The 23,619-nt window shown below is 44.5% G+C and overlaps 1 protein-coding gene across 1 annotated transcript; it reads right to left on the bottom strand.

Moving 5' to 3' along the window:
• Positions 1-1,760: 1,760 nt before the first annotated feature.
• Positions 1,761-23,295, bottom strand: LOC136966019 (target of Nesh-SH3-like). Its single transcript, XM_067260361.1, has 24 exons — positions 23,172-23,295; positions 19,400-19,575; positions 18,301-18,369; positions 18,078-18,210; positions 16,835-17,016; positions 16,207-16,259; positions 15,147-15,183; positions 14,879-14,959; positions 14,624-14,683; positions 13,319-13,507; positions 12,995-13,072; positions 12,164-12,349; positions 11,488-11,553; positions 10,067-10,141; positions 8,476-8,544; positions 8,083-8,208; positions 7,851-7,940; positions 7,537-7,746; positions 7,032-7,137; positions 6,071-6,150; positions 4,312-4,341; positions 3,685-3,843; positions 3,450-3,572; positions 1,761-3,135 (listed from the first exon to the last, which is right to left on the bottom strand). Exons 1-24 carry the CDS (start codon positions 23,261-23,263, stop codon positions 3,020-3,022), a joined length of 2,586 nt encoding a protein of 861 aa, XP_067116462.1. The 5' UTR covers positions 23,264-23,295; the 3' UTR covers positions 1,761-3,019.
• Positions 23,296-23,619: the final 324 nt, after the last annotated feature.

Below are 23,619 nucleotides of genomic sequence, written 5' to 3'. Positions count from 1 at the left end.
AACACAAGGAATCCCATCCCTGAATGTTCAAACACATGCATGGCCTAAAAGTAGTAGCTCTTGTCATCACCCAGTGATGTAATCCAACCATCTATAAGCGATCCACAGGGCCATGTGGTTCTGACCTTCGTTGTGCACATTTGCACTCTCCAGACTCCAAATTTAGCTTGTGATCATTAGTCTGCTGCATTAATTTCCTGGCCAAGCACCACCGTTTTGCCCTCTTTTTCCTACCATGGAGAACTGGCCAGCCATGAAGCTCATCATGTGAAACTGTTAGTATCTACAGAGACTGGCCTGTTGTTGAAACAGCTGTGTTGGGTTTGTGAGTTCCCTGTGTGGGTGGCCAGTGTGGTGCGACTCGGCCACTTACAACCATGTCAGAAGAGTGCGTTGTGTAGCGTGACCGTGCGGGTCTGCCCCTTGTGGCTCTCTGTTGCGTTTGCGAGGGGGGTAGCTGTTTAGTTCCTTCTTTTCGCTCAGTCTCGCTCTGTCTTAGCTCAAGTCAAGCTTGGCCTCGACCGATCAACCAGCTTTACCATCTTTTAGAGAGTAATTTAAGAATACGGAGCCCTCACCCATTCATTTGATTACCGTGGTAACTCGAACGTTCTAGAACCATCCGTGTGAGCCGACTCAAATGGTGATATATCAAGTTCCGTTGACATGCTGTATGTTCCATCCTCATAGCACCACCCTCTGATGTGATCAACCACTGATACCCCATGATACCGCCCTTGTTGAGCCAACACATCCACATTTTGATGGATATAATCTAATCTTTGTTGTGTGTGTGGAGGAAAGACATACTTTCCTTGCAAAACAAGAAGGCTCACAATTCCACAAACTATTCCAGAGAGACAGACAGAGAGAGACAGACAGAGAGACAGACAGAGAGAGACAGACAGAGAGAGACAGACAGAAAGAGACAGACAGAGAGAGACAGACAGAGAGAGACAGACAGAGACAGAGAGGGAAAGAGAGGGACAGAGAGAGACAGACAGAGACAGAGAGGGAAAGAGAGGGACAGAGAGAGACAGACAGAGACAGAGAGGGACAGAGGGACAGAGGGACAGAGAGGGAGATAGAGAGAGTGGTGGCAGGCCCCTGGGTTGTTCCTCTATCAGAGTTCTAAGTTCCACTTTGAAGTGACATTTGTTTTTACCCCCAGAACATTACCTTCTCTAGCAAAACGTATGAAGACATCCAGAGGCAGCTTTAGAAGTCCTCCCCCTCCCTTCCTCCCTGTCTCAACACCACCACCTCGATGGATTCGAAGAATATCTGTGTTGAGTTTGGCTTTTGGATTCACTGTCGCTTTCCCGCTCTCTCTCTCTCCTTCACTTTATGTCTTTCTGACTCGCTCACTCACTCTCTCCTTCACTTTCTGTCTGACTCACTCACTCGCTCTCTCTCTCTCCTTCACTTTCTGTCTGTCTGATTCACTCACTCTCTCTCTCCTTCACTTTCTGTCTGTCTGTCTGACTCACTCACTCACTCGCTCTCTCTCGGCCTGGAAAAGTGTGGTAATCCATGGATCACTGTTGATGTTCCTAATTGGACCTGCGGCCGGGTCTGACATGGAGGGAAAGTACAGCCGGCTGTGTGAGCTGGGTCTGATGGTGGCGAAGCTTTCATAACTCCTCTCTCAAAACCCACTGAGAAAAACAATAGTATTTTCTATTTTTGTATTTTCTAACCGTAACCCTATCTTAAGTGAGGAATTCCATAAGCTTCCAGAAACCCAATAAGCACAATCATTTACAAAATGTTTGTTTTATTGAAAATAGATACAAGAATGGAAGTACATATCAAAAACAACAATCCATTTCATGTAAAAGATTTGCTTAAGACACTTATCTGCAAGCATTTATGAGACAGAAGAGTATTTCTGTACAAAACGGTGTCACTTTTCAACAAAGTATTCCCCTTCTGATTCTCATGAATCATCACAGATTCGCAACAATGTACAACCAAATATTTGGATGGACTAACACACGCATGTAACTTTCCATCCATGCGACTGGTGTGGATGCATCTATGTTTACAGTTCACCCACATATCTGAAATGCTACCATAGGGTACTAAATGCCACAAATGGCCATTTTAAGGAAATGTTTAGCAAAAGTAGTTGAAAAAATACTTTTTCTCCATATACATATAAATACATTTATATTGTGCAAATTGCAAGTTACGACCTCCCCCCTCTACCCACCCCATATATCAGGGCCAATGATGGAGGCGTATTTAATTGGTACATGACATTCTGTGTTTTTGCATGAAATTGAGTGTGTGTGTGTGTGTCTGTCTCTGAATGTTGTTGCTGCCACTGTATGTGAATGTTGATGAGTTTGATGATTCTGAAATGTAAACTGAAGTCGTGTAAACATTATTGATCATTATTGATTATTGAACATGTTTTCTCTGTCCTGCATTTAAGAGCCATGGAGCTACATCAGAGCTAAAAACTTGTGTTAAAAAGTTTGACTCTTTCCCTGTTTTCTGTTCCATTATTTCTTAAACAGTCACTGTTGATGAAAGTGTGTAAGCTGGTACACTTTACAGCAGAAGCATTGTTTTATATACCAATCCCTGTCACACTGGTGGGCTATACAAGGAATATATGGCATCAGAAACTTTGATAAATAATATCATACAAGTTATCAAAATAATTTTAGGGAGCCAGCTTCCCATTATCTAAAAAATATATCTAGTGTATGTTGGTTGCCACACACTGCGGACAGTAACAACGATCTCTGTAATTCTTCCATGTGTCGCCATTTGCCATGATTGATAAATAGTGAAAGGAGTCACGTTTGCAGTTAAATGTTACAAATGCACTCAATCGAACTCCCTGACATGTAGATTCTGTACAATTCTCTTTACAAGTCTGGGTTCCGTGGTGAGGGTGAACCTGGTTGCCGTGGTGTGGGTGAACCTGGTTGCCGGAGACAACAGCACCTCCCTGTCACTATTACAGCCTGTTTGATGTACATCTTCTCCCAGGCTGCAGAGAGTCCTACCACTTGCCAGGGATGGGCGTTCCACACTCATACCATGAGACGTAGTTGATGTGAGATCTCCCTCCTATCTGACCAAAGTTAACAGGTTCTTGCCTCATGGCTCTGTAGTACCCTGAAACACAAAACAATCTGCTTTTGAAAACCGTACTTAGTTTGGGGGTTCCCCCCCCCCCCCCCCAATATATATTTCTGAGAAGAAAATGCCAAATACATAGGGATATAGGGAGTCAGGTGGCTGAGCGGTTAGAGAATCGGGCTAGTAACCAGAAGGTCGCTGGTTCGATTCCCGGCCGTGCCAAATGACGTTGTGTCCTTGGGCAAGGCACTTCACCCTACTTGCCTCGGGGAGAATGTCCCTGTACTTACTGTAAGTCGCTCTGGATAAGAGTGTCTGCTAAATGAATACATGTAAATGTAAATACATACCTTCTCTGGCTGGTAGCTGGTCAGCCCTCACTTGTGTTCCTGTTCTCCCATCCAGGAAAGAGTCCACAAACTGACAGTGGTCCTCCCCATGTCCTGTCTGGTCCCCGATGTTGTAAAACTTACCTACAAGATACCAGGGTATGGGTACTCAAGTGGTACAGTAGCATGGTTTAAGTAACTTTAATTGAGGCTGATTTCTTGGAATGTTTCTGGGGGGTTTTCACAGTGAACTCACCGTTGAGGGAATCACTCAGGTAGATCTTGTATCTCAGAGAGTTGCAGATCTGAACTCCGACAAACTTCCGATACCAGGTTCTCTTCACGTACTGCTTCCCGTTGCAGTCGGAGTAAGAATCCGTCTTGAAGGGGAACTGGGTCCAGATTGCGTCTTTTCCTATAGTGAAAGAAAGTATGTAAACCATTGCAAAAAGGATAATGGTTAAAGCTTAGGGAAAAGTTAATCGTGTGCAGAAAAGCATAATGTGCACAATCCCAACTCATCCATTTTACAGATTCTAATGAATAAAGCAAAAAACAGTGCCTTTTTTGTTGTTGTTAATTATTAACTCATCTCCTCCACAAAGAACATCCTTTACCCAGATTATTCAGTTTTTCAGTGCATCCAGGCCTCTTAATGTGTTCTTATTCGGGTTAAACGAAAATAAGAGTCTGCCCTCATTTGCTGTGTAAATGTTTGGTCTGGCTGGGGTTGGGGTGAGGAGGAAGTGAGCTGGACTGGACAGCCACGAGGCGTGAGCCTCCACTAGACTGGGAGTGTGCCAGTAGCCCTCATTAAGCTGGCCGTCTTTGGTGGACATGGTGGAACCTGTCATCTGTGTGAACGGATTGAGAGCAGGCTCACCTGACACATTCTCGCTCACCCGAGGGTCCGCTGTTGGATGGAGAGAGAAAGAGAGAGATGGAGAGAGAGAGAGATGGAGATGGAAAGAGGGAGTGAGAGATGGAGAGAGAGAGAGATGGAGATGGAGAGAGGGAGTGAGAGATAGAGAGAGAGAGATGGAGATGGAGAGAGGCAGTGAGAGATGGAGAGAGAGAGAGGGAGTGAGAGAGGGAGAGAGAGGGGAAGACAGATTTAGAGAAGGTTGGAGTTATGGTTCAGTTTCCAGTCAGTGTTCATTTGACAGAACAGAGAAAGTTAAAACAGACAGACAGTAAGTGACAGAGAGAGAGAGAGAGAGAGAGAGAGAGAGAGAGAGAGAGAGAGAGAGAGAGAGAGAGAGAGAGAGAGAGAGAGAGAGAGAGAGAGAGAGAGAGAGAGAGAGAGAGAGAGAAGAAGGTACACTGAAATAAATCCAAAACTACAGTGTATACCAGTCCAAACAATTCTACCTGGATATAATTTTTTTTTTGTACAATCTGCAAATTCTTCCCCACAGAGGAAACACACATGTCTGCAGACACAAGTCTTTTCAACCGGCCAAAATAAAACTCATGATTCACGTACTGTCATTGATATCATGTTCTGAGACCAAGAGGGTTCTGTATGCTGGGCCAAACAATCCTCAAACCTCAAACTCTCCACAGAGCCACAAAGCCTCCAGGAACCGCAAGACAATTCATCTGCTGACAAACTCCTCGTTCTTCACGTGTGGCAGCTTCTACAGGCCAGTACGGCTCAGCAGAGGAGTCCTCCCAGGAACATAAAAACGACCAAACTCCCGACTCTGCATTAATTTATGATATGCTGTTTGGGGAATATGGGCTGTTACCCTCAGGGGCGGAGGGTTGCTGGCACATCATCAGTCCCCCCCGCCCTCCTCAGGTCTTAGTAGGTTTACATGGAGCTGGAAGCCAAGGTTAGGAAAATGAAGGGCCATGCTGAAATCATTACCTTAATAAGAGGCCATTTGTTGCAGAGCCCTCAAAGGTAAGTGGGGGATCGTAGACATGACTAGGGCTGGCAGACTGTGTGTGTGTGTGTGTGTTTGTGTGTGTGTGTGTGTGTGTAGCATGAGTGAACAAGAATGCGCTCCATGTTTGCTTTCCATTACAGTTCATCCTACACAATTTATATGGATGCAGCAGGGCTTTTTCAACACAAGGCTCAGCGGTGTGTGCACCATGGTGTGTGTTCAGCATGGGGTGTGTTCAGCACGGGGTGTGTTCAGCATGGGGTGTGTTCAGCATGGGGTGTGTTCAGCACGGGGTGTGTTCAGCATGGGGTGTGTTCAGCATGGGGTGTGTTCAGCATGGGGTGTGTTCAGCATGGGGTGTGTTCAGCATGGGGTGTGTTCAGCACGGGGTGTGTTCAGCATGGGGTGTGTTCAGCACGGGGTGTGTTCAGCATGGGGTGTGTTCAGCACGGGGTGTGTTCAGCATGGGGTGTGTTCAGCACGGGGTGTGTTCAGCACGGGGTGTGTTCAGCACGGGGTGTGTTCAGCATGGGGTGTGTTCAGCATGGGGTGTGTTCAGCATGGGGTGTGTTCAGCATGGGGTGTGTTCAGCACGGGGTGTGTTCAGCACGGGGTGTGTTCAGCATGGGGTGTGTTCAGCACGGGGTGTGTTCAGCATGGGGTGTGTTCAGCATGGGGTGTGTTCAGCACGGGGTGTGTTCAGCACGGGGTGTGTTCAGCACGGGGTAGCTCTGATCGTTACTGTACCTGATTCTGTGCTGAAGGACACTGGCTCACTTGGGGGTCCTGTGCCAAGCTCATTCTTAGGCTTCACCTTGAATTCATAGCTGTGAGATGAGAGCAGGAAGGGTATCGTGTCAGTTGACCTCACAGAGGATCCAGAACCACAACCTTCACCAGCTTGCTCCAAAACACAGACTTTCTCTCCCTTCCATTCGAAAGTTATTATTTTTAGTGAATTATAATTTTTCCTTTAATATCGCAGTATTAAACTGGACACAGGTATCTGATGGAAATCTGGGAAATTGTTTTTCAGGCTTGTTCCATCTCTGAGGAAAGAATATAGGCTCATATTCCAAATGCTTCGCCATAACACCGATCTTTTTCTTCTCCAGATGTAGCAGGCAAAGAACTTAAGCACCTAATGGTCCTACTAATGGTTCCTCCATATGAAAAAATCAGCCTGCAGTTCTCCACTTCATGCAGGAAGACTTGGTTTATATAGTCTATCACTTTCTTTAGTGTCATATACTCCCTTGTTCAGGCTCATGAAAAACCTAGCTAGCGTGGTGGCTGCCTGCTATGGACATCCTTCTCTCCACAAGACCACGGTTAAAACAGTACTTACTTTCTTGCAACTATTTGAGGTGTGCTAGAATTGGTCTACCTGTCAGTAAAATGGGTTTCCTTCCATATCATTGGTTTCATTGCACCCGAAAAGCTACGGTACATCAAGTATAGCAAAAGAAAACAAACAAGGCTTTGACTAACGTTCATTGCCATTTCCCACCTCGACCCCCAGAGAGGTGAGCTGTATGTGCATAGCTGAACTAATGTCACTAATAAATTGTAGGGATATCAGATCCCAGGGGTCGTGACCTCTTCTGGTTGGAATGAGAAGCTGTTCAATCAGGAAGAACACACTGGTCTACTGTTCGTATCCATCTCTCTCAAACACGGGTTGGTGTGTATTTGTTTTTCTACACACCTGCTCTCTGGTTTGAGGTTTTCCACCGCTGTGTGAGTCTGGTTGGTGGTCAGGATGGACACCTGCTCACCGTCTGGGCCCTTAGTCGTGGAGATGACTTCGTACTCTGCAGGTCAAAAAAGAAGTGAACAAGAGTTCAGGGACTTTGGACTTTGGACTTCAGAGTAGCAGTCTATCTCTGAGCATACACTTCAACCACATCAGGACTTAAGACAGACTCAGGTGAAGTGTTTTAGTTCAATCCTGCGCCAACTAATCTGTAGAAATCTCAACTCAGGTCGTTCGTAAAGACCGAAACACAAAACATCAAATCTTTTCTTGGAAAATATCTCAGATATCTAAGTACAGGGACATTCCCCCGAGGCAAATAGGGTGAAGTGCCTTGCCCAAGGACACATCGTCATTTATCACTGCTGGGAATCGAACCGGCAACCTTCTGATTAATAGTCCGATTCCCTAACCGCTCAGCCATCTGATCCCCACAGACATCATCTTTTCATTTCACCTGTGGTGTCGTTGTCCGTCTTTTCCCAGTCCAGGATGATGAAGGAGGGGCAGCCTTCCACCGTCACCACCGTCAGGTTGGACGGAGGAGACCTGGGTGGAGCAGTCACGTTCTGCTCCCCACCCTCCTCCTCTGGGAAGTAGTTGAGGGAGGTGGTGATGGAGCAAGGCTCCTCCGGCTTCTTGTCTGTTTTGTAGACGACGTGAGGGGCTTGAGGAGAGAGAGAGAGAGAGAGGAAATGTTACCCCTGCACCTGAAAAGATCCCGCCAGAGGAAAGACTGTGTGATCTGTGATCACCAGTTCAGGCTCTTACCCACAAAGCGTTTTTTGCCCAAGGCGTCGACATCAGAAGCCGGCAAAGCACTGAACAATGAAGAGTTCTCCCAGCTTTCGAACCGACTGACTGTGAGAGGAACCAAAGAGTAAATCGGTGTGCGTTGCGTTTTGACCAGCCTGTCTTAGTTCTGTAAGACTGCTGTTTTTTTCTTCTCAGGCCAAAGCTTTTGATCTCGTGTAGGACAAAACTACTCTGGGTGCATTCCTACCATTAACAGCTGGTGCTATAGTTGTTGTGTGTTTGCGTTCTTGCTTGGCAGGCTTGGCTGTCACCGATGGAAAGTTGGGTTTGAGGACAGAGGCCATGTCGGTTTGTTTAAGGCCGTTCAATTTGTCTGCAGAGATGGAGGTTGGCAAGAACAATCGGTTACACTCTTAACCTTGATTTTCCTCAGTTTAAAAAGTTCGCCTTTTGCATCGCCATCCTTCATACGGATTCAGAACAATAAAAAGGCTGTGTTTGTTAATCACAATCAGCAAACTTCCTGATCAAACACATGTGAAAGGAGAACAGGCATCTTGTGGTTATTATAGACATTGTGGGTACAGTAAGTGAGGTGAACAAATAAACATGAGCATATCCTTGTTTGTCCTGTTCTTACCGATGTCACCTGGTTTGCCAACCAGATTGGTCTTCTTGTTGACAGGTATGGAAGGGCGAGCAGGGGACCCTGAAACACAGTGATAAAAACAGAACTTAGCGGCAGAATCGCCTGATAATGAAGCTGCAAATGTCTTCCTCCATTTTAAACCTTCAGAACGTGTTGACCCCAGATCTGACAAGCAAGGCCAGCTGTCTGATAGGTTGTTTGAGATGAATCAGTCTACAGTATGTCTGAGGAGAGACCTTGATGAGGTCATTCGGAATGAAAAACAGTGGAAGACTCTTTTACTGCCTGCTCTAGAATGTCATATGGTATTGGGTTTAGACCAACAACAAAAAAAGAATTGCCCTGAGTGTATTTTTATGAAAGAACCATGAAAACAAACGTATTATACCCAACAGTGAAAACCTACAGTGCATCAGTTCCCCAAGGCTCAATGAACCTCTAGACGTGGACAATTGCATGTAATTCCATGAGGTTACACGCATTTTCTGAATTCTACGAAGAAAATAAGTGAAAAACCTGGTGCTAATTATCTCCCTGGTTCAGAGAGGTCCCCTGCTTTTTAATCAAGAGGTTGTTTCAGCTCCAACAGAACATGTAATAAATGCCGACCCGAAACATGAAAGCCACTGGAGGGAAGAAAAACATTTGAGGTCTTGTAACGTGAAACAATATGGGGGCATTGCTTTAAAAAAATGTGGGTAGACATCCATGTTTGAATCAATTCCAGTTTGCACTCAGTACTGTTTTGTTGGAGTCCCCCCCCCCCAAAAAAAAAAAGATTTAAGTAAGAATATATCTTCTCTCATTCAAGACAGCAACATTCTATTAACTGGGATTGTGTTTCAAGACATTGTCGAAACCAAATCCTTTTTGTACACACAATACAATGTGCACTCCTGCAAAAAAAGTATACATTGCACACACAATGCCCTAAAGCACCATGTGATGACAACAAATAATTTTAACCAATTCAATGTGTAAGCCCAATACATACAATCACAATTTTGTAACCATAAGCAAACACAGGATTCCATAGCTGATGAACATGCAGATGGGAGCCATGCTCTCCTGATTGCATGAGGGTTCTGTAAACATTGGCACCTATGCAGCAATGCACAACCCTCTAAAGCTTATTGTTCTTTCAAAGCCAATACTTGCAATCAGGCAAGAAGCAAAAAGCCTTAAGCATGTGGACTGTACCCAGGAAAATAGACTAAAATAACATTTGAGACTCCAATTTTGAGAGTTGTCAAGTTCATTACAGGGGTGGCGCTATTAAAAAAGTCTGTTTCTTTACGTCTTTGTGGCGAGAAAAAGTGCAAAGCTTGGTGAGGAACAGGTTAAAGTATTTAAATAAAAAATATTTTATAATAAGCTTCAGACTAGGAAACTGCATACCTTCCAAGTGGAAAGTATTTTCCAAAGGCTCGTTTTCAAAATATATTTTGGTCAAAAAGAGATTTGACTTTAAACATCCAACATGAGCCAATCATGCAAACTGGGCGGTATACAACTGCAGTGCCAATCAGTGCATGAAGTGAGAATAGTTTTTAGTGCAAATAGACTGGATTCATGCTTTTACCAAACAACTGGTCCTCAATTGAAGGCCTTGACTGGCCCACTTGATGTTTACTGTCTTCCAATAGTGAGTTGTTTGCTGCAGAGAAAGCACTGCCATTAAGATCTAGTCCCGTTTCATCTTATGGAACAAGAACGACCTAAACACAACAGTTCTATCTGATCTAATCAAGCACATCTACATTTAGTCATTTTAGCAGACACTCTTATCCAGAGTGACTTACAGTAAGTACAGGGACATTCCCCCCAAGGCAAGTAGGGTGAAGTGCCTTGCCCAAGGACACAACGTCCTTTGGCAGAGCCGGGAATCGAACCGGTAACCTTCAGATTACTAGCCCGACTCCCTAACCGCTCAGCCACCTGACTCCCTAAACATCTCTCTGAGTTTATCCTCTCTGGGTATTCCACTGTTTTGCATTATTAGAGGGGGTTAAGAACTCCATTGAAGAACCGTTCTTAAAAAAAAAGAGTTCATTTTACATTCCATAAAAAAGAGCACAAATGATCTTAAATACCATCATATGTATGTAACACTTGCATATAGTACTTTGTGGACACATCATCACAACATGAAACCAACAGGTTATGAGTACAAAATGGATAAAGCGTGATGACACCCGACCCCAACACCGGCCCATGTTAACAGCACATACACAGTTCAGACATGCACAGTCATGCAAACACTCCTAGCTGTCGGAAAACACAAAGTCTACTGTCCCAACAGATCGAGAACACTGGACCTGGCTTTAGCCACTAATATTCAGTTTGACAGAGAATACTTATTTCACTGTCAGTTAAGAGTAGTACCAACATAGTATTTAAATTATATTAAATTAACAGTTATGTTTTCAGGGTTTATGTACTGGAATATGTCAGGTACAGCAAATCAGAGACTAAAGAATAGTTTTAGGAGTCACTTAACCCTAAGAAAGTGTAAGAGGAAGGTCTGCTGAGGTTGGTCTCTGAGGTTGTGAAGCAGTCTAACAGCTGGATGTGGTGTTGTGCAGCATCCAGACAGCCCTGCAGGCTTCTGAAGGCCTCTGAAACCCCCTCAGTTTCTTAACAACATGAAACCAATTGTTACGGAACGCAAACTTTCCCAACATCACAAGTGATCAAATGTGTTGCTGATTCTCACCACTCCGGTCAGACAACAGACATCTGACAAGCCTTGCATGTTTCGAAGCCTGCTACAGCACCAAGCGGTTTGAGTGAACAAACAAGTTATAAGAAACGAGGCAACGAAACAGATGGATGGACAGACTTACAGTGTGACGAATGGACAAACAGATATTAATGAACAAACAAAATGGCGGAGGGGAAGGGACACCGGCATGGAGGCAGCGGTGAAGATGGTGCTGCCGCGGCAACGGCTGCATGTTAATGATGGATGAGAGACAAAAATAAAAAATCAACTCTTTTTACCCATTCGCAGTCTGGACCACATGACTGGTTTAGGAAGGGAGAGTCCCTTGTGATGTTCTCCGTTGGCTGTTGGGAGAAGAGGGAACGTTATGAAGGAAGAACTTGGTCGACCATGTTGATAAGATAAGACATCCGTCTCCTGGACGGAAAAATCCAGCAAAAATACTTGAGCATGAAAGGAGGGGTCAAAAGATTGTGTTTGTGTGGAAGTTGTGTGTGTGTGTGATGACAAGCCACCATAGAATCTGGTTCTCCTCTGAATCTTGTGTGGGGATCAATCTTAAAATGTGAATATAAATGTAGTCTATCAACGTGGTAGGAAACGTCAGTCCCTCCTGTGAAGCCTGTTTTAAATGTCTTGTCAGTTTTTTTGAACATATGGTTCACCCGTGACCAATCGCTACCTCAAACTCTGTCAAGCGCTGTCGAAGCATGACCGACGGTCGCTTTACATGACCTGAGTTGCAACCAGACCTCTCAAAACTACCCTTGCAAATTCAATCTGTGCCTATTTCTTACAACATTTGGGGTTGGTTTGACGTAAATACAACATGATGGGTACACACGAAGGTTTGAAAGCTTTCCAGTCAACCCACACGTTGGAAACGGGAGATATTTTGAGGAAGAGGAAGAGGAAGGAGCAGAGCTAGAGAAAGGGGGAGAAGGACTCCATTACCCCCTGGTGTGCCCATAGTCTGGGATGAGTTACTGGCCCTAGGAAGGGAGGAGGGTAGTCTGAAACCGTTATTAAAGGGAAAGAGGCGATCTCTGCCTGGAGGCTTCATGGTTCTGGCAACCACGGTAACGGCTGGGCCTCGAGGCCGCAGGGCGGTGGAAGGGGGGTTTCCCTGGCTGCCTGGACCTACGGGATCAAAAACAACGGCAGGACGTCTGTTACAATCTATCTTTTTTTGTGGTGTCTTGGTTAAAAACCGTCCACGGTGCCATTGCAGTGTGCTTGAAGCCACGGCCGCAGCATTCAGCGATGACATGATGTTGTTAGAGATGGAGACGGCATCACTTCAGGGATGGTGTGACGGTCAAGTTCAAGTGGGAATTTTAATGAACGACTGACTCATTCATTCACAGTGAGTCGATCATTTGTTACACTTGATATGCTGTACGTACGTATCGTGTGTAAATACATGTTAACACTCCGTGATATGTCATGATTTCAAAGCACTTTAAGCTCTCACAATCTTTAGAATTCACAGTCATAAGCTGATGGACCCTAGCGGCAGAATGAAACCATGACTGGAAGATTGTGTAGACATGCACACATGGGGGTTATGCTGGATGACGGGTGTGTACAGGTGCATTTAAAGTGCCTTGCTCTCCACGGCCATTCCTGTGAACAAAATGATCTGCTTCAGGTCGGACAGACAGCAACAGAAAGCTGTGGATCAAGATGGTGATGGTGCAGAGAGTAGCAGGCACAGACAACGTAGCCACGCCAGGAAGACAAGGAGGATGTGAGAGCATTCATAGGATATTACATCACGGTTACCCCAGTTATTATTACTGGCTCGCTCTCTGCCCAGGGCAAGTCTCAGAACTGATGTTCCTTCCCAGGAATCGCTGTGAGCTGTGTGGGTAAAAGAGAGCTTTAATCTATCGGTGGAGGCTTGGGTTACACACCATGAGAAGTCAGGGACGACAGTCCAGCACCAATCTTAACGGCACTCAACATTCTTTTGTTGACTATGTACTTTCATCTTGACAGAACAAGAAATTGGACTCGCAGTGCAGAACATCTGCTCTTTACGTCTGATACCCATGAAAACACTGCAAGGTGGGGAGGAAAAGTTGAAGTTGAAAAGATAGGAATTACCAGAGGGGTTACGTGGCTTGTCTGTGTCACTAGTGGGCGCCCTGGGCTGAAGGTATCCCTGAAGCATCTTGTCATTCAGAGGGGACTTAGGGGCGACGGTACTGGGGGCTGTGGTGGGCTGATGGTGGGGGTAGACTGGAGGAAGGTGTCCGGGTTGGAAGGAAGCATTTCTAATAGTGTTTCCTTTGTCTGGAGTGAGAGGGAAGAGAGAGGTACACCCATTATGGGAACCAGATTTGCTTTTGAACTTGAGAGGATGTTTGGAGAATTTGGTTGCATCCATGTGAACTGTCAATCTACAGCTGTCGGACAGGCATCCAAATGCCCTCATCAGCTCTTAAAGCTAAGGAGAGGTTATTTGAATGCCGATCTCTGACAAAATGTTCTTCTTTCTTTTTTTCTTTTTTTTATGCCAAAACATTATGCCAAAACATTACGATTTTTCAAATTGATTAGTGTTGGTCCCATAATCATGTTGTATCTCATAGGAAACCCTCAAGAAAGACTTGAAGACATTATCACGGACAGAGGAGGGACAGTGGAAGGGTGTGGAGGCTGCAGAGCGACTTTGTGCTGCTTTTCCAGAGAGGAAAAATCCAACACGTCTGCGTCTTTGGCATGCGTTGGTGTCATGCAGACTGAAGTCACACTGGACATGGTCACTTTAGTGGAAGTGCAAAAATAGACATCTTTAAAAGAACAAAATACAGACAGAGAATGTAAACAGATGGAGACTCGCTGATGGGACCAAGAGGTATGGAGCTGATTGATGGTTGACAGTGTGTCGACAAAAAAAACATTATTTGGATGGAGTCTGCTATGCAGGAGAAAAGAGAATAAACGTGTATACACACACAGGAGGAAACATGAGGAGAAAGTAAGAAGGCAGTGGATGTTCATGGTGGTCAGATCAGATTGACAATTAAGATGGAGTGAAAGATATGTGAATCGGGGAGGGGGAACAATGAAGCACGATGGACGACGTGATGAACTTTGTACTAGCCAGCGAGCACAGAACAAGCAGTCACAATCCTGGACGGTGCCTTTTGAGCTTCAGCAGGTTGGCTGGGAAAGCTGGCAGAGCGAGAACTTACACACATGTTTCCACCTGGGGCACTCCTGTGCCATCCTCTCCAGGGCTTTCTGGACTTAATCACTTTCTCAGCGGGTTCAAGGCATGCCAGCATGCAGCCAAGAAGCCGGTTTCAACCCCTCCCTTCCCAGCAGCAGCGCAATGACCAGAGCCAAGCGATGGTGACTGACTGATTAAAGCCGTGAGATTTGAAATGAGAATCTCGTGGTTACCCCATTGTGGCTCACTGGAGCTGGGAACAGGTCTAGTTTCCTGCTGGCTCTCTGGTGGCGCTGTTGAAAGTAAGGTTTTATAAGTGTCTGGTTAGGAAAATAATACTAAACTAGTTGTGGACACAGCAGGGTTGTATCAGTAGAGAAGGAGAGGACAGGTTCGAGGCCACAGGCCCTGAACAACCCTGAATTAGAGAAAAGAGTGTTGGGTTGGGACTATATTAGTGTGGGAGAAGTGAGAGGGAAAGTAATCACCAAAGGAAGTCCTGGGTGCTCCTGGGAAACCTGGGTTTTTGAGCATGGGATGAACTCTAGGCTGTGTCCTGTTGTGCAGTGCTAGGGAGATTACAGAGGATAAAGAAATATGACGTTTAGACACTGCAAGAGCATGGAGTATGGCCACTCTATACTTGCGGTGAAAACCTGAAACAAGTTATCGAGAATATTCTTTTCTGGAGCAAGGCTTATGAAATTTTAAACTTTTAAACTTTAGTTGCAGAGATAAAACCGAATAAACACTTACCAAGACGAGGGGGGAACAGAGAACGTGGAGTTTCTTTCTGCAAAAGCAAGAAGACATATTTTGTTGTCTGTGGTATTTATGCATAAGACCAGAGTATGTTTGTTAGTTTGCGTAGCATAATCAAATGGATTTAAAAAAAAATGCATTTGAGTTTCATGTGGTCGTCGATAGCTTTCGTTCTCCTGACGACCTCTATGGGAGTTTCTTACACATCTAATAAAGTTCTGAGGTGAGCACACATCATTTATACAAAGTGTGGTGGAGATATTTCATCAACAAAAAGTTTGCTAGTCTCCCCAGTCTCTCATGGTTTAGTATACTGTATTGAATATTGTATATTATTGTATATTAGGAGGTTTACTATATTTTAGCTTATCATAGATGTAATCTATGTTCTGTGTACTTATATGTTATGTTATGCCAGGTTGCTTTGCATTGTCTTGTCCTAAGAATTGCAGTGCCCAGTCTGACCCTGTGTTGTTCTGTGCATCTGACAATAAAAGACGAACTTGAACTTGGTCTGGCATTCAAAGCACCCTATTTATAACACAAAACTAAGACAAAACATCAAAAGCATACACATACTCTGAGGGGAAGATTCCATCCATGTAACCACCTTAAAGCAAGTCAGGCCTTGTGATCTAAAAGGCGAGACAGCATCGTGAAAGCGATAGGGAGCAGCGGTTGGAAAGACAACGTCCAGAGGGTGTTGATTTAAGACGCCCCTGTTTGTGTTGCCAGACCTAGGGAGTGAGAGTGACTCTCCTTGACCCAGGTTCAAGTATCTGTCAGGCTGCTCGTGGTCTGTGAGTGGGTGGGGTGTCAGTGAGGGAAAAGCAGATGTTTGTCGACACAGGGGGGGTCATGCATATGTGCTGCGACGTGTATTCAAAAAGCATCCAACATGTGGTGGTGTCCTCTCTTTATTGGGAACAACCATAAAGACAGGGCATTTGCTTACCTGTCCAGAGCTCTGATTAAATATGCCTTGTAAAAGTGACTAAACACAGAGAATCTTTATGTTTCAAGTTTACGAGCGACGAAGCGAGGCTGCACATACCATCGGCTTCGCAATAGGAGTCCGAAGCTTGTAAGGTTTCTGGATTCTTTTGTCTGAAAACAAGAAGAAACAGATGAAGAAAAGAGGTGTGATTCAGGGAAGACGTGGACATGACCTCTGTTTCAGGAAGACAGGGTCTTCATGTGGACATGACCTCTGTTTCAGGAAGACAGGGTCTTCATGTGGACATGACCTCTGTTTCAGGAAGACAGGGTCTTCATGTGGACATGACCTCTGTTTCAGGAAGACAGGGTCTTCATGTGGACATGACCTCTGTTTCAGGAAGACAGGGTCTTCATGTGGACATGACCTCTGTTTCAGGAAGACAGGGTCTTCATGTGGACATGACCTCTGTTTCAGGAAGACAGGGTCTTCATGTGGACATGACCTCTGTTCTTGCGTCTTTTTCTAGCTTGGAGCATGACAACTGCTTCAAAACACACTTTGCATACAGTACTGTGTTCACCCAGTTTGCTGTTAGACAAACTCTTGTTGCTGTATGTGTTTTGTAAACAGACCATTGATTCAATGAAAGCTACGATCACCACACCCACTAAGTCCCAGTCCTAACGAGACAGAGTTGGATCATCCACCGGTTTTGCCATGAAGAGACGTGAATGTGACCCACCTCCCATGTTGGTGTTGTGGATAACTGGTTTGCTCCACATTCCGCTGCGGTCCTCCTTGTTGGGACGAACGCCGAACTCGTAGGGCGTGTTAGGCTTGAGGTTGTCAATCACTGTGTCACTGGTGGGACATGTCTGGTAGATCCACTTCCTGTTCCTCTCCCTGTATCGGATGGTGTAGTGTCTGCAGGGGGAAGTGGTTGTAGGGGAGCATGCACAGTCTTAGTAGAGATCACTCCAATCCACAGAGACCAGAGAAACAAACCTTTCTGGCTTTACAACTATTTCTGGCAACTTGAAGTGCACCAACAGCCTGATTTTGCCACACATACTAGTCACACACCAATAAAAGTTGAATCATTTCAGACGGGTATCTTATACATTTACTTCTTAAACTGCCAGTCATTATATACTGTTAATCCAGGCTTGAATATCACAAATCCACATTTTCATTGTCTGTCAATCCCATTACAATTCCCTCACATGTTTTCTGTCTGCTGTGACTTGACCGTAACAGCCAAACCGTTAACAAGAGGAACTGACATTAGGTTTTAATAACACAAAAACGCATTTAGCTGTAGCTTAGGTCAAGATTTCCAATATCTTTTCCAACTTTCTCCCTGTTCAACTGGGGAAAAACCCCTCAACGTAGGCAGAGAATGTCAGAGGAAGTGGAAAAGTGTTTCAGTGTGTCCCATGAATCCTTGCTCAACTCACAGACACACCTGCAGTGGTCAAGAAATTAATCTCACCAAACCCTACCTCCTCAGAGAAAGTAATTACTTCTGTACATTGTGTAGAACTGTTATTTACAACATCACGAACCAGGAAGTTTGCCCTGGCCCACTCCTGTTTTTGCAGTATGTGTTAAAGGATCTATTGGAGAGACGGAATAGGATTGAGATGATTGTTGCAACCCCTGAACAGACTTTTTATGAGTTCTCCTGCCTGTCACCGATTGGATGTGGACGCTTCCATGGAAAGCTCTGGCTTACGAAGGCTAGGGAGTCAGTTGGCTGAGCGGTGAGGGAGTCGGGCTAGTAATCCGAAGGTTGCCAGTTCGCTTCCCGGTCATGCCAACTGACGTTGTGTCCTTGGGCAAGGCACTTCACCCTACTTGCCTCGGGGGGAATGTCCCTGTACTTACTGTAAGTCGCTCTGGATAAGAGCGTCTGCTAAATGACTAAATGTAAATGTACATCTAACTGAATCCAGACTGGCCGCTGGCAGTTCACCATCACTCACCCATCCTCCAAGCAATCGTTCATGATGTTGCCCTCAAAGGGCGTCTTCAGGAAGTTCCCCCACGAGAGGAGCACAGAGGTTGGGGTGATGGAGCCGATCACCAGGTGAAGGGGTTTCTCCAGGTTCACCTTTCCTGGGAGGACATGAGAGGTCAAAGGTCATACACTGAATAAGCCTATGGTCTGTGTGCTAAACATTTTACATTTGAATGTTTCCATGATACCTGTGCAATGTTTCTTCACATCGTTGGTGGGAATAGGCTGGACGGCAACCAGATACTTGGGCTCTGCATCTATAAGGGTTTAGCAAAATAAAATCTGTTAAATGAAATTAGCATCAGAACTGATCAAAAACCAACACTATAATTGTTCTTTGAGAAGTGTCTATCTAATACTGCTCCATTTAAGAGGTGTCTCCATCAGCAGTTCTATACTGAGAAACTGATACCAGTGTTTTGAGTTTGAAAAGTCACAAATCATCTCTAGAGTGATGATGTGTGCTTCGTTCGTGCGTTTTGCCGGCACAACTGAAAAGCTTTAGTAGAAAGCAGGGAAACAAAAAGCTGGTTTTCCTTGAACAAACACTGTCGCTTCGCTCATAGAGTCGGGTGCTAAACTCTCTCCGTGTCCTGGCTCCTTACTGGTCTACTTCAAAGCTCATGGATGCGGCATGTTTGTTATGGAGTCCTTTATCCATGGCAAGAGAAAACACGTTCCTGCATTGACCTAAAGGCCCTCATAAATCATGTTGTAGTTTAACGTTAAGTTAACTATCATCTTTAACTGTAACTATCCACACAGTTTCAGAGTACAGAAAACTATTGAATGGACAAAGATGCCAAGGCAAACTTGGGAGGATTTGAAGTTTGTTCTGCAGCTTGAAAGACTTAAAGAATTGTATGAATGAATAATTCATACTTCATACTTATCAGTTTTCCAAGAGCTTTCTTTCATGTGGTAAATACCAAAGCATGAACGTAATTCTAGTGTTCTCAGTAACAACAGTAAGGTAGTTCTTAAAAGCCACAAACTGTGAGTTATCTCTGACAGGATTGTGATGGAAAGGGTCTAAAGGGCGTGTGTGGCTCATTATGATGGATGGAGACATGCATGGATGGAATACAGCAAATATCTCAAAAAATGGTTTAGTACAACGTATGTCCTTTTAAACTATCAATAAATAAATCTGTTTATAAAATAAAAATGCGGTGGGTAGCACAGTCATCGACTGACAATGTATAGAAAAATCCTATATTTTTCTTTCAGTATAGCACATCAAATCCGAGTATCACCAAAGTACGTGACAGGGGTTTTAAGTTCCACCTATTTCAGTCTCGTAGGGTTCTCCGTTCTCCGGTAGCTGGATGAACTGTTTGGAGAACATGCTGCTGCCATAGCCCAGGATGTATCCCTCCAGCTTGACGTCGGGGTTGGGGCGGACGAACTTCAGGATGATGGTGTCGCCGGTGGCGTTGATCCGAACCTTCATGTTCTGTCTTCTTACTGTGGAGAAAAGGTTGATAGTGTTAAATAAAATAAATGGTCTCAAAAGCTTTTTTTTTTTTTTTTTTTACCCAAGATACAACAATGCATTCTGGTAAAAAAAAATATTTCGACAAAATAAATACTGTAGACACTGTATATGTTATTGTTAGATCACATTGCAACTGATTTTGTTAGGATGGATGGGGGGGGGGGGGGGGGTTCTATGTTTGGGGATCTTCCAGAGCTTGGTTCTCTAGGTTTCGGAGGCTAAATAGCTGTCAGGGGAAATCTCTTAAACGTCCCGTCCTGGAATAATTCAATCCCAGAAACCCATTCTTCAGCAGGGAGAAGCTCTCCTTTTCCACTCGCATCCATACTTCTTAGGAACTTGACTGATTACACTGAGTTAAAGAGCCCCTTAAAAGCTCATGAAAACCAGGCTTGAAAAGCCACATAAAGAAGCTTGGGTCGGCTTTACGGAACATTATTCTGTTGTGGGTTCGTGTCACCACACACATCAATCAGCTGCCTGCTTGAATACCGTAGAAAAACACCCTAAGGTGCCAAACCGTTTGTGTTAATTAAGCTTTGACGATAACTTAATTACTGTAATTCAAAGGGGAAACTTGTGATGAACCCATGGAATATGACCTCTTTCATTACAAGTGTTTGCTCCTAAACTCTTTAACAATGGCAAAGTATCAAGCAAACAAGACTGGGATGTGGGAAAGTTGCCAGGAACTGTTGGTTTGGATGAGTTTAAAAGGCTGCTTGTTTAGTTTGTTTGGAAAAACAGCACTACCGTTTCTGCACTCCAGAGTAAACTAAGTACCCCTTGAATACCACCTTATCCATCCCAAACAAAACTTTTGCCTCAGATTGACTTTGTTGACAAGGGATTCAGCGGTTGTCAAGGGTTTTTTCCTCATTTTAATCAACTGATTCTTTCAACGTTTCAATTTGGCATACTTTGTCTCATTATGATACGGGTTGTGACTTAACTTAAAGTTTCACAAGCCACTGATTCTTTCCATCAAGGAGAGTTTTAGATTTTAAAATCCACCAACATCTATAAAAGATTCACGTGCAGTTTTACCCTCAGCTGAGGTCATCCATATGAGCCCTTTGTGTTGCATGGGGATCATGAAAAGCAAGCAGGTAGAATGTTTGGGAGCAGGCCAATCCTAATTTCCCAGCCGAATCATGTCCGATAATAAGTAGGTCCTTCTTCTGTCTTTTTGGTTTTCTTTAGGATGTTTGTTCTGCAGATTATGTTGGCATCCTGTGGCCTACTCAAATTATGGGAAAGCCTACACGGTGTCTTGGCGGGTTAGACACTCAAGACGTGTGTCATCATGCAAGCTCATTCTTGGCACAGACGTTGTGTTTCACAGTTGAAATGTTTCCAACTGCAGCTGATTGACCCGTGAGTAAAACTAGCATGAAGCTGATCACGAGTGAAAACAGAACCGTTGGTTTGGTTCCAAATGCCGTGAAATGAACAATAACCGGCCTTGGAGGCTTTGGGGTTTAGTGAAAACTCTCCTGTGTGCACAAGATCCTCTGGCAAACATTTTTTTAGCTGTCCACAACATTTTTCCAATACAACGATGTGTCTTCATCGTGAGTTGAGTACTAACGTCTTAAAATAAGCACAACTTAAAGGAGTTATTAACCATTTAAACTTGTTCAGTGCCTTTTATGGTTCTTGAATGTCTCCCAAAAGGTATTTTCTGTAAGTGATACACACACACACGCTCTACCAAAAGCCCCTCACAGTACATCTCCAGACAACGGTTGTTTAAACGAATTCTCATGGAGCCTCATACCTCGTCAGGGACATAAATCCACACGCTCACAGGTACTCCAGCCTTGTAGTATATCTTCCAGTCACATTTAGTATGCCAGTGATGTCACGGTTCTACAGCTGCTTTCTTTCCCTCTGGGATGAATGTTTTTTTGAGTACATTTTGGCTACGGTGACTGTCATGGGCAGCAACGCACGCACAGACAAAAGCACATTCCGTGCACACACACTCACATTTATGCTACACACACAGGGACCCCTAGACTACACCCCTCGCCCCCCCCCCCCACCCCCCCGAAAGAACCCTACTCATCCACCCCCCTGGACTGATAAGAACGAGTAGTAAAAACCACACGTGTGTGTGTCTTCCAGACGCCAGTCTTTGAACTGTCCCAGTAAAGTTTTACAATGCATGAAAAGCCCAGGGCTAACTCTGCTCCCAGCTGCAGACCGAGTTATACTGTTTAGCAGACAGCAACACATTTGACTAAACAGTTTTCTGCTTAGTGACTCGTGGTGCCCCGTGCTGAGGACTTGTGCCCTGTTATCTGAGATAAAAAACAATCTGATCTCAGATTACCGTTTGAACACTGTGCAGTCCCTGAGGTTATCTTGAGAGGACACCAAGGTCCTTAAGTATAGTCACAGTACCATGGCAACGCTCCATTTAAATGTGTATGCTTTGCATTCTTTATGTTCAGAAAGTAAAAAGACTGCAAGCCATCTGTCGTTTGAAGCCACCGTAATCACCAATAAAACATTCAGCTGAGGGAAGAATCTTCTTTTCACAAACTTCTTAGATCTTTTCCGGTTATCAAATCAAATCAAATGTGTATTTGTATAGCCTTTTACAAGCAATGTCACAGAGGGCTTCATGCACGCCCATAGAACTGCACCTAAACTAACCGAAACCCTCAAGGGCATCAATGGAAACATCCTGAGACGGAGAAGGAGCAGATCAAACTACAGTAAAACGATAACCTCTGTACTCGTCCTGTCTTGCACAAACGTTCCTTGTGAATGAAATGATGTACAGACATGCTGTACGGTCAAAACTGCACATATGCACCAGTGCACGTCAGTCACACTTCACCTTAAAGGCAATGTTGATCTTGGCTACAGTAGCTGCTGCATGTGAGGTAACGTTCATGTGAATTGATGTGATTTAAAATATAACATGACTCACTTAGAGAAAACTAAGATCGGTGCAAAGTGTATTCCTTGTGACTTTCATCCAAATGGTAATAAATGGTAAAAAATCTGGACCTCTACAGCATCAAGGATGAATTACAGATTATTTTGTCCTGGTAACACATCCTTGTTAACTTCTTTGATCTGATTTTCATTTATCTTTACATAGGAAATGTGAATATGCGGCCACCAGAACAGGTTCTCTGTATTTTTCAATATTTCTGCTTTTTCATAAACAATGTTGCTGTCAATACCCCAGCGGAAGCAGTTTTACTTTAAGATCATGATTCACATGGTAACCAACCTTTTAAGACATTTTTTAAGAAAAAAAATAAAAATGCGATTAAGATTCTATCTGCATGTAATTCACATTCATTTCACAGCAGCATTAAGCCCCCAGTTTGTGAACAGCAACACACCACTGTGACCATATCTCAGCAAGACAGAGGAGATGCAAAGTCAGCAAAACATTGCAGCGGTACAGAACCCCTTGCAGAGGAAAACACATTCACAAAAACAAAACACAAACGTCCCAGCTCGACCCACAAAACGGTCCTTCAGAGCGCAGCAGGACGTTACGCAACATTGGACATGCTCGAGTTGTCGGTGCACTTGCCTCGGATTCTCTGAGCAGGGATGCAGGTGAGTAGAATCCCTGTGAGGAACAGAAGGCAGAGTTGCAGGAGAACGCTGGAGGCTGCCATGGAGACGAGAAGAGTCTGTCTAGACCAGGAGGACGAGGAGCTCTCTTAGGACTTGTAGCAGCACCGTCCGAGGAAACAAGGGTGTGGAGAGGAGACGGCCGGACCTGCAGCATCTATAGCAGACCCTGGTGGGAGGGGACTTTGTGACATCACAACCCCCCACGTTCTGTTCTTGGTGGGGTGAACGTTGCATGCTCTCCCCTTCTCTCTCTCTCTTTCTCTCTCTCTCACTTTCTCCACCACTCTCTCCCCTTCTCTCTCTCCCTCTCTCTCTCACTTTCTCCACCACTCTCTCTCTCTCTCTTTCTCTCTCTCTCTCTCTCTCTCTCTCTCTCTCTCTCTCTCTCTCTCTCTCT

This window comes from Osmerus mordax, chromosome 22, assembly GCF_038355195.1.
Source record: "Osmerus mordax isolate fOsmMor3 chromosome 22, fOsmMor3.pri, whole genome shotgun sequence".
NCBI lineage: Eukaryota > Metazoa > Chordata > Actinopteri > Osmeriformes > Osmeridae > Osmerus > Osmerus mordax.
The sequence above is the reverse complement of the archived record's forward strand: the minus strand, read 5'-3'. Positions and strand labels throughout refer to the sequence as shown.